This window comes from Glandiceps talaboti, chromosome 11 (genome assembly GCF_964340395.1).
Source record: "Glandiceps talaboti chromosome 11, keGlaTala1.1, whole genome shotgun sequence".
Taxonomy (NCBI): Eukaryota; Metazoa; Hemichordata; class Enteropneusta; family Spengelidae; genus Glandiceps; species Glandiceps talaboti.
In genome coordinates, this window is record NC_135559.1 from 3188696 (window position 1) to 3203830 (window position 15135).

A 15135-nucleotide genomic window follows, 5' to 3' on the forward strand; every position below is an offset into this window, starting at 1 on the left:
ATGTGCTGTTATGATTTTGTATAATCCTGTCCACATCTAGAGTGCTGAAAGTACATGCCAACATTGTGGTTAATTATTCAAGTTGCTACTTAGCATATCATGAATATTCATATAATGTATACAGCTCTAAATACAATGTATCTAAAATATTCAAATTACATGTAAATAAGGAGACAGACACATTTGAAAACATTGAAAGTAATGAGTTTATTTATCATATATCCGATATTATAGTACATCATTTACACTAATTACACTTAGATGTTTCAAACTGAAAATAAAAAGTTCATATTTCTTACATTTCAGAAAATAAATCCAAACAATGCTTTAATAAATCAAAATGAAGGAAGAACAGAAATGTGATATAGATTAAAACAACTAAATGCAACTGAACTCTTTTATTATTTAGAACTGCATTATCATTTCAAGGAGGCTTTTATCCACTGCATTAATTATAGGATCTGCTCTCTGATTGGTTAAGATTATTGGATTCTCAATTTGATTGGCCGAGACAAACTTTCTGTTCATTTCATGTAACACTCTCAATCTTTGTTGATTTGAAGGAAACTGTCTTGTTAATTTTTTTTTTAAAAAACTCATCGGAATATTTTGATTTCAAGTTTTAGTTTTTTTATAGTTTCACTGAAATGATAGATCAACTTTTCTCTACTCTTTTTCACAATGATCCATATATATCTGAATATAAAAGTATTTACCCAGTGTTTCTATTGTAGCAGGAATAAAACATGAGCAGATATTCAATGAAAATATATTCCAGGTAAAAAATGTCTTCCACCGCTTTGTTGCTTGGTGCCTGAAGATATCGGCGATTATATATTTTGATAAGCCACCATAAAGTTTGAATATTTAGTTTCTATACATAATACACTGTGTTGAAAGTTAATTATGCAACCACTTTTTGCATGTATGACAAGGTTGCAGTTTATTTACTTCGACACAAACTAAAACTATTGTAATTATGTAATGGTATAAGATATGATACCATGCATGAGCCAAGTTGAACAAAAAATATGGAATATATACTCTGGTCATTCTATGTCACGACAATGCGTGTCTACATCACCGGTTCTGCTGGGTTCAAAATATGAGTCAAAATGTTCAAAATTATCATTACTTTTTCTGATTTTTCTTTGACATTACTGGTGCTGGTATAATTATGTTATTCTTCAATATTTTTCTTCATTCAGCCAGAAAATACTTGTGACCTAAGGGTTGTGACCTCATTGAATAACGATAGTTTTAGTTTGTATCTTAGTTGGCCAAAACTTCAATCCTCGGTATCTGCAATTGCTTTTTACCTCATGCTAGAGAGTCAAAGGAGAACAAGAAGGTTGACTTATTCTCAGTACCTGTAATAGCATTTATAACTCATGCTAGAGGGTCAAAATAGAACAAGAAAGTTGACTTATTCTCAGGTGCACCTATAGTAATGCATGTGAAGCGCATGGAGTGGAAGTTATGGTGTCTATCAAGAAATCAAATGTTCGTTATTTTTATGATGTGCCTAGGCAGTAATATTCTATTTCAGATATCGAGAATTGCTGCTGTAAGATGTTGAAATCACACTGAAATGAGTGCACATAAAATTTCAATAAAATTTCTCCACCTAACCATGAAAAGTGATTGGGTTATAATCTATTTGACGGTTCTTTTCTGTTGACGTAAATTAAAATGGCAGCATAGTTAGATTATCCATAATATCTCTCAAAATTGACATTGATACAATTTTAATCAACAAATTTTTACATCTTTTAATTTATTACTGTAGAATGTGTGACTTTGAAACATAAAATCACTGATGTCCATGATGGTGGCTGTTTGTAATGGACCTTTGCATGATGGGAAAGGAAATGACATCATTGGTACTTGCCAATCATATTTTGAAAGTGAGGTAAGTGACCTCTTATGAGATATCTGCAGGAAGTACTTAATTTGCATAAAAAATAAGGCCTGTGGAAAAACACTATTGGTAGAAACAGCGCCATCTAGTGGTAACATCTTGTAATTCTAATGCTAAACAGAATGCAACCTCATTAAAGTCAAAGTGCAAATGATAAAATGGCTTTAAAAAAATAATTTCAAAGCCTTTGCTTGTGCAATATAATCGTAATAGAATAGCATAGATGATATCTATATAAATGTGTGTGTATGTGTCTGTATGTATGTATGTATGTATGTATGTATGTATGTATGTGTGTATGTATGTATGTGAGTCTGTATGTATGTATGTATGTATGTATGTGTGTATGTATATATGTGTGAGTCTGTATGTGTGTCTGTGTGTATGTATGTATGTATGTATGTATGTATGTATGTATGTATGTATGTATGTATGTATGTATGTATGTATGTATGTATGTATGTATGTATGTATGTGTGTCTGGATACAAATCCATGTATTTGGTGTGTGTGAGTGTTCCGGCAGTGTCAAACAATCGATATAATACATAGTTAAAACCTTTACACATAACAACAACTTGTCAAAATTCCAGCTTGCAAAAAACAGTACAAAAATATCCAAAGCATAAAGCAATACACTGAAATACACTTATACATATTACTAAAAATTTATTATTAATTTAAATATTTGAGATACTTTAACGGTGGTGATGATATGATATGGTAATTAACATAAACTAACACAAGGAGGTGACTGCAAATGTCATCTGCTATGAGGAATACAGACACAGGGAAACAATTTTAGTTTTTCTTCTGGCTGTACAAGAAATACAATATAACAGTTGTTTCTCATATAGAAAAATCAGACATTTCAGAGTTCTTTTTATAGCTGTAGATGAAACATCTGTTGGCTGTAGTTAAGTGAAATCCGAAATTTCAGCATTTTTTTTATGATTGTAGAAATAAACACATCTGTCAGTTGTGGCCTAGCAAATTCATAATGAAATAAAAAAAGACATCTTAAAGAGTTTGGTTATTATGGCCTGCCTGGACCATCTCCATAGCAACAGACATCACAGCACCATGTGCTCTTAAAACACAATTCTTTAGAATACTAATTATTCCTGTAAACTTTAGAGAAAAACAAATTGACTGAAAATTTGACCTTCAATAAAAACCCTGTCAGCCATCTTGAAAGATGTAATCTGTAATCTATCGGTGGGAAGGACTGTTTCCATATTGGCACTCAAAAATAATTTTAATCTAAAGGATTTTTGAAACTTGTCATAAACGGTAAAAAGCGGATGACAAATTAAAAAAATAAGCTCAGAACCTGTCTTTAGAACAGGTTATCAAAATTAATGTAAAGATTTTTCACTGTTAAAATATGTTCTCACAAAAAAGTACTAGAAGCAACATTTTCTGACAATTTGAGATATTTGAAATACAGAATCTTATTTTCCTGTGTACAGATTTAATCCATAAGAAAACTTGCATACGGCAGGCAGTCAATGTAGATTTCCCGCCAAAACTGACAGACAGCAAATATGCAAAGTTTCCTGTCAATACTGGTATAGCTAAAAATAATAATGCAAATTTGCATGCCAAAACAAGCAGACGGTAAATGTGGAAATTTTGCCATGAAAATTTGCAGACAGTAAACATACATATTTCAAGTCAAAGTTCTGTTCCGTTTTAAGTTTATGAATCATGTTGTCAGCAAATGCCACTCATAAGAAATTTTGCAAAAGACAGTGAAACAGTTTCAAGTAAATTCTTGTTTCTATTTGTACCCTTATATGTCCAACAGAATAAATAAATAAAGTGTAAAGTTTGAAGTCATGAACTGTAAAGAATGACATAAAACGTATAAATACATACCCTGAACACAAAAAACAAGACAGTATTTGATCATTAACTTTGTGTCTTGAATACAAGGAAAGATATAAATATGTAAAAGAGATTGATATAATGTGATAAAGATTTCAATTAATGGTGCTGTGAATAATGGAGAAATATACTTATAAGTGTACAGAAGACTGAGTGTAGTACTCATATTCTGCAATGCTCAAATACAGACCAGGTGTTGTGGAGCTGTATTTGCATAATGTTATAAATTTACATATTATATCTCTCTGAGCAGGTGGTGGTTTTCCCCAAATAGAACACTAGATTCTGAGAGCAACATTGGACACTGAGTACAGACATTCTGAACATAACCAAACACTATTATACAGACTCACAAACACAAAAAGAGTTTATTTCTACTACACTAGACAATCTAAAATTAAAATGTTTGGCACAAGATAATGACATAAGTCTATGGTTATATACAGAAGATTTATAAAACCCAAAATTCTATGTCCTGTCTCATGAACACTCTCATTTCCTTGATAAGGTTGATTTCTGTGTATACACAGATTGTGTAAATGGTAAGGCTATGTTTTCTGTGTTAATGGTAAGTCAAATTATTGTAACTGTGCTTTGGTATATTAAATAGATTTATAGAGACAATCAACACAACCAATGTACCATAGTATCCTATGAACACAGCACATGTACCACAGTGTCCCATGAACACAGCACATGTACCACAGTGTCCCATGAACACAGCACATGTACCACAGTGTCCCATAAACACAGCACATGTACCACAGTGTCCCATGAACACAGCACATGTACCACAGTGTCCCATAAACACAGCACATGTACCACAGTGTCCCATAAACACAGCACATGTACCACAGTGTCCCATGAACACAGCACATGTACCACAGTGTCCCATAAACACAGCACATGTACCACAGTGTCCCATGAACACAGCACATGTACCACAGTGTCCCATAAACACAGCACATGTACCACAGTGTCCCATGAACACAGCACATGTACCACAGTGTCCCATGAACACAGCACATGTACCACAGTGTCCCATAAACACAGCACATGTACCACAGTGTCCCATAAACACAGCACATGTACCACAGTGTCCCATAAACACAGCACATGTACCACAGTGTCCCATGAACACAGCACATGTACCACAGTGTCCCATGAACACAGCACATGTACCACAGTGTCCCATAAACACAGCACATGTACCACAGTGTCCCATAAACACAGCACATGTACCACAGTGTCCCATAAACACAGCACATGTACCACAGTGTCCCATGAACACAACCAATGTACCACAGTGTCTCATAAACACAGCACATGTACCACAGTGTCTCATAAACACAGCACATGTACCACAGTGTCCCATAAACACAACCTATGTACCACAGTGTCCCATGAACACACCTGAGTACCTTGGTGTCCCATTAACTCAACCCATATACCACAGTGTCCCATCACAACCCATGTACCTTGGTGTCCCATCAACACATCCCTTGTACCTTGGTGTCCCATCAACACAACCTGTGTACCTTGGCACCTCATAAACACAGTCCATCAGTTACCTTGGTGACTCCCATCAACACAACCTGTGTACCTTGGTACCTCATAAACACAGTCCAGTTACCTTGGTGACTCCCATCAACACAGTCCATGTACTTGGCAACCCATAAACACAGTCTGCGTACTGTTGGGTCCCATAAATGCAACATGTTTTCAAAGCAGCTTGAATTGTCTTTCAGCCTTGTCATAGTTTTATAGTTATTCCAATATTTTATCAAGCCTTTCAATATGCCATTTGCATCATTAAGATGTATTGGTGGGGGTTATATTAAGGATATGGTAAAGTGAGATTGATGGCCTCAAATTTTCGTACAAAATGTACATTAAACCATACAGCTTTCACTTCTTTTTTAATATCTACAATCTTTCTATTCACAAACTTGTGCTCTTTTCATTTGAGTCTGTATATAACCATTTAGTCTATAAGGAACACTGTGTCATGGCGCCCTCGCTCATTGGCACACGCCTTTCAAATATCAACACCATTGAAGGATGAGCTACACCACGTATCTTACGGTCTAATAACCACCCTAACTTATAAAATCCATCACTGGAAAATACTTAGTATGTAGAGAGAGAGAGAGATTTCTCACTAATCCTCACTTCCCCAAAAATGTATTTGTCTTGAAAAGTTCCGATAGTTTAAGTAGCATGGTAGACATTTTTTATTTGTAATAAAACAAACTCTTCAGTGAGATAAGATTACTTGACTATATTCATTCTTTTCAAGTTTTCCCTCAAAGTTTTATCTGACAATGAAACATCTGATCTGATTTAGATGTAAATTCCAAGAGCTCGGTGGAAATCATTTAGGATCGTCGCAAGGTGGGTGAATTTTGGTCTGTCAATTGGTGATAATGCCCAGCAGCATGCCATTACTGAAAACCTGTAATAGGATAGAATAGGTCAAAGGTCATATCTGGTTTGTTTTTTTTTTCACCTATTTTACAATGAGTATTCTGTGGGACAGAGTATACGCAAACTTATAAAAGAAATCTAATTGGAGAATGTAACACATAAGCTTACAAACTTATTATACACAAACATACAAAAATAAAGACTGAACTGGAGTAAAGAATATACAAACTTATAAATACAGATAATATGTACTACTTACAATTCATCTGGACAGTTTGGTGGCTGTGCCATTCGATAACCGTTCTTTAAGTATGATGCCATTTCAAAAGGATCTACATCGGCATAGGGAGTCTGTCCTAATGTCATCAGTTCCCATAATGTCACACCAAATGCCCACTGAAATGTTCAAAAAAGAAACAATTTATTACTTTTATTGCAAAGCTATTTCTTCTGTGTAATATGAATGTCATATTCTGGTTAGCATAAAGACAAAAGATTGAGTAGTTTGGCCACTAGGTGTGCTGTTCATTTGGACCAGAAGTGAGGGTCATGATAGTTGGGTGATACAGAATCCCTTGAATATATCATCATTGCCCAGTGTTTCCCGCCAAAAGTTGGTTGTGTTCTCATTCTGTCATTCCGTCAAAATATTGCCAACTTTGTTTCAGATCTCATCGTTTTTAGCATTCTCACAAACCACAGCTGTTATTCCTTTCCTGACACTGCAAAATAACGCGTTTGGACGGTGTCGTAAAAGAGGCCGTGGTTTGTGACAATGCATTTTTAGGAACTCACTATTAAGTTGTTTTAGCTTTCAATCTGTCGTGGTCAATGATCCTCATCAGAATGACAAATTTCATAGTTACAGCTGACCTCTAGGTGGCGCTATGCATGATCAGCCAATTACAAAGGTGATTCAATGGTAAGTTTCAGAAACTTATAGATTCATGTACACCCGTTTTTTTGAATGTTTCTTGTCCTGCCAATGTACATGCATTTACATACATAGAAAAACTCCTTCAAATTAGTGTTACATAATAAACTTACCACATCACTGGATGTAGAATATTTCTTATCTATCAAACTCTCAATGGCTAACCATTTCACTGGTCTGTTTTCATTGTCACCAAGACATGTATAATCTTGTGGAAATAAATCTCTGGCTAACGCATTGTCTGTGATTTTCACATTGTAGTCTTCATCGATCCTGCAAAAAGATGGCATTTAAAAATTAATTTAGGCCACAATGTCACAATCGATATCGTTTTTTTTGTGATTTCCATTCTCTGATGAAATGCCAGTCAATTCAATCGATTTGATATATGCCAATTGCTGTAAAGACAAAAGATTGCAAAGTTTGGTCACTGGGGGCGCTATTTTACAGCAGACTGTGCTTGGAAGTGTGGGCCAGAATCGTGACAACTATATTGAGAGAGAAATAAGCGAAATGAGATGATACTTTAATAATACTCAATTTCTAGTTGCAAAATCTTTTCTAGGGGTGGAGATGGATGTGATAGGGTAGGGTTGGAAGGATGGGGTGTGATAGGGTTGGGTGGGATGGATGGGGTGTGGTAGGGTTGGGTGGGATGGGTTGGGTTGGATGGATGGGGTGTGGTAGGGTTGGGTGGGACGGGTTGGGTTGGATGGATGGGGTGTGGTAGGGTTGGGTGGGATGGGTTGGGTTGGATGGATGAGCTGTGGTAGGGTTGGGTGGGATGGGTTGGGTTGGATGGGGTGGGATGGAATGTGGAAGGAGGGTAGTCATTATCATGACAAATAACTAACATCCACAAATTAGATAATACTTACACACAATTCCTGGTTGCAAGATCTCTATGGATAATTCTCAGCTTGCCAAGATACTGCATACCCCTGGTTATCTGTATGGCTATGAGTACTAGATCTCTGGTTGAAAGTCCCTGTCAAATAGACAATGCAAATGATAGAAATTAGATAGATAGAAATGTTTACTCAAAATGTCAACAGAAATGTTTATTATTTTCAAACCCCTTCTGCAATAAATATATATGTAGCTATATACTCATTTGCATAAGATTTATGTAGGTAAGTACAAATCATATCTTTTCCCAATATGTGACTTTATTTATCCCAACATGGGTAATTTGAATCTGGCTTAAAAAATCACCAGCTTTTCTTGTACAGAGTCCATGGTTGTTGATATTTACATACTCTTCAACATAGGCAAGTTTACCACATGTCAACAATGCACTAACACAGTTGATTGTACTCACACCACTAGGCAGAGCAGCCACAGGGGTTCTATGTGCATTTTTGTCTACAGTTTATAAACCAATTTTACCATGTTTTTATCTCCATTTACAGTCACTGGAGACACCAAGTCTAACCTGAAGTATTTGCTAAGGTATAGTTTGAAGAGATAGACTATTGATGTCAACCAATCACAAATAAACAGCAGAGAGAAATGCACATATGATTAATTTCAAATCTAAACATTCCAAAGTAATACGGACTTCCAAATTTGAAGATAGCTAAAGTAGTGTATTTTGAGAGTGGGCACATACTGGTATGGTCTACTATACCAATACAAATCATGCTAACAACAAAGCCATACGATAAAAGATCATAAAAACCCTTCATCTTACCTGGTGTGCATCTGATATTCTTCCATTTTTCAAAAAGTGTTTGAGATTTCCATGATTCATGTATTCAAAGACCATCATAGGTTGTTTGTCGTCATCCAAACACACATGTAGTATGGGTAAAATTGTCTGGTGAACTATTCCATGTAAAAGACAGCTTTCTTTGATAAGCAGTGACCTTTGTTCTTCTGATGCTTGGTCTGAAATATGATAAACAATACTAATAATCTATATTCCATCAAAATATTTAGAGGAGCTAGATGCGTTGTTATCCTATAACTTATAGGGGCATCGCCATTTTGTTTTAAGATGTCTGAAGACAAGTCTGTCTATGTTGGAAGAATTAGCTCTAACATACTGGTCAAGGTTGTGAAATTAAGTGACATGCATAAGTAATATATACATTGTTTGACATTTGGGCCAGGTTTGTTTGAAATTGAAGCAAGGATGTCATAAATATAGCTGTACATGGACAGACAGATGTTTGAACATGCGGCATTCCTATGCCCCCCCCCACCCCACCTTTGGGTTGTGCCTGTTGTAGTTAACAACCTACAACATAAATCATTTTCACATTTTTAAATTGTTTTTTTCAAAATAGGATACCCCTTGTCCACTAGTATGAATTAAAAAAAGATAGCAAACAACCTTTTTTTCAGAAACACATTTTCAAACTATTTTGTATTTTACCTGTAACTGTTTTCACAAACACTTCTAATTCTTCCTCATGTTGTGATTCACTGTCGTTGGTTGACATGACAACGTAACCATGGTAAACTCTGCCAAAAGTACCTACAGATATAAAAAACATACAGATCAAAAACTTTGAAAGGAAATAGTTACATCTGTCGAGAGTATACAAAATTTACATCAGTGGACTAATTAAAAATAGACATTTTAAATTCCAAAGTGAGGCTCACTATCTTGTATTCTTTGTATAAAATTCTGATGAGTCAGAGCAAATGTAAACATCTCCATAAAGGTAGATTTCAATTCTGAGAACGAGAAGGAGACAAGAACAACATACAAATTTTATCAAAAAGATTTGAGGCCATGTCTTGTCAAAATTCCAAGAAAAAAGATACCAATTTTATCGATAAGAAGTCTTGTTAAATTCTATATCTACAATGAGACAACAAAAAATATACCAATTTTTATCAGTAAGATTTGAGGCTACGTCTTATTAAAATTCTATACCTACAGAGACCAGAAAAATATATAAATTTGATATAAAAGGTTTGAGGCTATGTATTTGATATCTGTGTACACCATATCTTATCATACACTGTACATATGTATATCCTACAGCTACAACATTCTGTAGTCTTATCAGCTGGACTGAATTAGATTGCCACAGAGAAATTATAAACAAAAGATAAAAATAGTATTGTACATGGCCTGTAGGCATAAACTGCCTGTTCTATATTAGTGTTCACTGACTCTTTTTGATACAAACATACAAAAGCTGCACATACTATGCTTTGAGATAGCAGGATAGAATGTATTACAGGTTTTGTGACATTTTGACTTGCCACCATGTAGACATCAGAAAGAAGAAACCAATAACACAGAGACCATATGGAAAACATCACTACCTGAACTAGACAGTCACAAATGAAAAAAAAAATCTACCTACCCCCTATTCGAAAATTGAGTATCATTGGAACCAAATATTTTTTTAGGTTTCAAAAACCATTCATTACAATATGTTTGTTTGATATGACGACAACAGAATTGTTGTGGTTCAAAATGTTACATTTTGCAGAAAAACAACAACAGATAGTTTACTTTAGTCTCAAAACATAAACACCAGTGTGATTATTTTCTACTAGTAATACTACAAAGTATTTTATTTACCTTCATGTAACACATCTCCCAATGTCAACTGACTTCTTTCCACTGCAATTTCTTTTAATTTTGTTTTGAAATCTGCTGTTTTCAGTTCATTCACTGGATAAAATCGGTTCAAACTGTTGCACACTGTCAAGAAAATAACAGAAATGTTAGTGATCTATCTTTAATACGATCTCTCATTAAATTGATAATGTTATCATAGAAAAAAATTGCAAAAAGTATAAACAGTAGATTTAGCAATCCTTTGCTTTGTGGCTTTACACCATTTTCAGACTTCCTATGAATAGAAAACCCCAGAAAAGAATGATAATGATCAGGGCACCATAGCTTTCGTATCAATACTTCAAATTAAGTTAATAAGCAATATAACTTGAGATAAAATTATGTTAGAATGTCTGAGCATCACAGTTGTTTTGAATCGATGAATTCAAATAATATGTTTGTATGACTTACTTGATCCATTCATATTGTTGGCTACATTGTTACCAATCTTACTATAGTTAGGTCCTTTACTATGGTTGTGGTTATGTTGATGGTGTGGTGCGTGTACTGAACTACTGGTTTCACTGCAATTTCAAAAAAAACCAAAAATACATCAATAATTATAATATGTAATAACATAATGATAAATAAATTTAAGCACTTGTAAGTTATATTACTTCTCAGATAAATAACTAAATCACAGATCATCTTTGGTATTATCAAAATTTTGCATTATTGTGAATAGTTACAGTAAATTAACATTTGAATGTTTACAGCGAATGTAGGACCTTAATACGCTGAAAACAAGGATCCATCTTGCCAGACAGACTGAGACAAACAGACAGACAGACAGACAGACACACACACACACACACACACACACAAATAAACAAACAGACAGATAGGCAGACAGGCATGCAGGCAGGCAGATGAAGACAAACAGACAGACATATACATACAATACAGAGTGACAGACAGAGACAGAGACAGAGACAGGCACACATGCAGGCAGAGAGACAGGCAAGCAGACAGACATGCATGCATTCAGGTAGGCAGACAGAACTCAACTTACAAACCCCAATCAGTTCTTGCCTGTTAGGGGCCAATAATGTATAAACCATCATCTTACCTGGTTCTATCTGATGTCTTCATAGCCTGTACATAGATAAAGGCTACAATCATAGCTATCAAACATATGGTACCACAAGCTACACCAACTGCGATGTAAAACACACTAGTTGTCACAGCTGATGATGTCATCTTGCCTGAAACTAAAACATACATAAGACATCTCATTCTTATTTGCTTTATAAATCTGCTGGAACAGACCTTCCCACTATGCAGCGCCTTCTAGTGGCTGAACATGGCATATACAGCTCCACTGTAAGAAAATGTCATTGCCTACTCTTTGGTAAAATGTTTTTGAGACAGGCACAACCACTGAGTGCAGGCTTTAGTGGAAAGGTCTTTTGCAAACAAAGCGACTCTTTTTAGTGCAAAGTTCTTTAGACAGGAACAGCCACTGAGGGCAGGCTTTAGTGGAAAGGTCTTTTGCAAACAAAGCGACTCTTTTTAGTGCAAAGTTCTTTAGACAGGAACAGCCACTGAGGGCAGTCTTTATTGGAAAGGTCTTTGGCAACAAAGCAACTCTTTTTAGTGCATTGTTCTTTAGACAGGAACAGCCACTGAGGGCAGTCTTTAGTGGAAAGGTCTTTTGCAACAAAGTGACTCTTTTTAGTGCATTGTTCTTTAGACAGGAACAACCACTGAGGGCGTCTTTAGATTTCTCATGTAGGTTGTTCTCACATAACATCGCTGATTGAAATACCATATTTTTAGTACAAGGGCCTGAGAAAATATTATTAAGCTGTTCACAATTCTACTACGCCGCACTGCAAATGGATTTTGTTTGGAGCTGGGTACAGTGAAGATAATTGTTTATTGAGACCACAGTACAAAGTATTTTTTGTTACTGTACATACACTAACCTGATACAGATGAATTGCCAGACGTTACACCATCTTTAGTTGTTGTATCAGTGATACCTTCTGGAGGTTTATACCTTTCATCTGTAATAAATCACATGGTATGTTACAAAGCTATCAACTTCTTTCCAATATAATTAAGGCCTAAAAAATATTGTGTGGTTCCAGTTACGCTCATTTTTATAATAGGTGGAGTAGGTAAATTTATTTTATTTTTCTTCTTCTATTTATTTATTTTTACATGTGTCTAGTTCAGGTTATTATGTTTCTGTTGTTTTCCATATGGTCTCTGTGTTATTTATTTCTTCTCATCAGATGTACAGCCATTACAGTTTGGAAGAACAGTTTTGTACTGTCTTTTTAAATTCATGTCAGTGTCCGTATCCACTATTTCTTGCAAGACTTCACAATTTTCACGATTTTATTTATTTTTTCTCAACTTCATAAAAAAGATTAGGGTCGGCAGTGAAAAACTAGGTGAGGTTGGGTAATCGGAACCAAACAATTTTTTTTAGGCCTAGTAATATCAAATTATATATAAATATATGTTTGGAGTTGAACATGAGTTTTCTCAAACTGATTTGGTCGTAATACAAAGTGATTTGCAAATGTCTCACATAGTAAGATACCTTTGTAACAGGGTTTGGTTGAAATCAGTTGGTGGATGCCATACATATGAGGGTGAATACATGTATGGATGGACAGATGGAACCCGATGTAATAGCCCCCTCCAGGCAGTGCCCGTTGGGGGCTCAAAAGCAAGCAGAGCATCCACACAGAATGGATCATAGCTAGCATTAATGACATACCTTGCATACAGAATTTTTTCCTTTTGAGATTCAGTGTGGTAATATTCTTAACAGAATGCAGTGTCAAATTCAGTTGCATTAGTAATCCAACAGGGCCTGGTTGTTTACCTGTGCAGGTCAGTGCAATCTGAAACACTGGAATGATAAACAAAAGATCATTAGTAATCCAACAGGGCCTGGTTGTTATTCAGTACCAGTTCATAACAATGTGATTTGAAATACTAGAATGTATACTAGATCATGTAAATAATTAGTAATCCAATAGGGACTGGACATATACTTGTTTTAAATTTTACCTACACAATGGACAAAGAACCATAATTACCTCGACTGAAACAACAGAACAGGGTCAGAAGAAAACTGCAAATCTGTTCTCTTTTGGTGCTACAATAAGTCATGAGACTTTCAGGACAGACCTCATCTACACAGCACATAGGACAAAGTCAGGAGGGTTTCAGGAAACCCCTTGGAGGTGTTTTAATCAGGACAGTTTCAGAACTGTTTGTGGACACGACTGCACCTATATGAGCCTTAAACTACATGTGTATGCTGAATCCTACTTCAGATTAGTCTGGTTCCATCCTCGATAGCGATGTTCGGTCGTGTGTCGTATTGTATCGGAAGAACATCCGAGGTCTAGCAGATAGACTAACTTCAGATAGGATTTTTAGAGCTGTCTAGATTCAGCTGTTACAATTATCATTTAAGATTTACAAATTTGTCATTGTTGATATCAGACATATCATACAATACAGAGTGACAGACAGAGACAGAGACATCTATTTGTGTTAATTCACGTGAATCACTTCAAATTGTGTTGAAAGAATTTAGAAAAACAAACCTGACTCTGTTTTGGGGACTTCTCCGTCTAAAGCAATATTGACACTTGGTGGACTTAGTATGTGAGGATCATCTGAGGTGAGCTCCATTGAATAAAACACCTAGAAATAAAAATACAGGATTTGGTAAAACTTTCAAATGAGTATCAAAGAAAGAAACAAAATTAAACATGAAAGTATGTGGAAAATGAATTTTTTTTGTCATTACAGGGAAATGACACTGCTGGAGAAAAAGAAAATGCATTTTTGTAAATTTTTGGTTCTGGAGAGTCATTTCTTGACTGCCATGTTGTTCAGCCCTATCAGATTTTCTAAACCATGCAAGTGATTATCTGATAGAGTGACACTAACTCAAATGTCATACCTTACAGACTAAGTCATTAAATAATATTACATTACATAAATATGATTGCTGAGAAACATCAAGTTGAAAATTATTCCTCATTCACTGTTCAGTGTAGGTCCTGGCAATGGACATGGATAGTCTCATGACATGGGAGGGGGAGGGGGAGGGGGTAGTTCAGCAGACATGTATATGTGATACAGAATGAGTCTTTCTGTTCATGTTCGTTGGCTTTTGAAACTTCCCTCAATAAGAATTATGCTGTGTTCATTCACTAAAAGTGTTTTTATCTATCAAGTAAAACAACAATCTAAACTTGTAAAATGATCAACTTTGATTGTAAATGTAAATGTATGTACATTGCTGGTGAATGCTGTCAGGAAAATGGATGTAGCAGACTATAAGTTACTCTAGTCCAACTCTGGTATAACATTTGTTTCTAATTTCAACAAAATCTTGGCT

The 15135-nt window shown here is 35.2% G+C and overlaps 1 protein-coding gene across 1 annotated transcript in view; it reads right to left on the minus strand.

The window, feature by feature from the left end:
- Positions 1–6074: 6074 nt before the first annotated feature.
- Positions 6075–15135, minus strand: part of LOC144442664 (tyrosine-protein kinase RYK-like) — a 50980-nt gene continuing 41919 nt past the window's right edge. Inside the window, exons 3-14 of the mRNA XM_078132042.1 lie at positions 14333–14432; positions 13492–13626; positions 12686–12766; positions 11827–11968; positions 11169–11281; positions 10719–10841; positions 9552–9653; positions 8865–9061; positions 8050–8159; positions 7285–7444; positions 6497–6633; positions 6075–6265 (exon numbers count right to left, since the gene is read on the minus strand). Of these exons, the coding sequence (XP_077988168.1) occupies positions 6154–6265; positions 6497–6633; positions 7285–7444; positions 8050–8159; positions 8865–9061; positions 9552–9653; positions 10719–10841; positions 11169–11281; positions 11827–11968; positions 12686–12766; positions 13492–13626; positions 14333–14432 (1512 nt within the window). The 3' untranslated portion in view covers positions 6075–6153. The remainder of the gene's footprint in view (positions 6266–6496; positions 6634–7284; positions 7445–8049; positions 8160–8864; positions 9062–9551; positions 9654–10718; positions 10842–11168; positions 11282–11826; positions 11969–12685; positions 12767–13491; positions 13627–14332; positions 14433–15135) is intronic.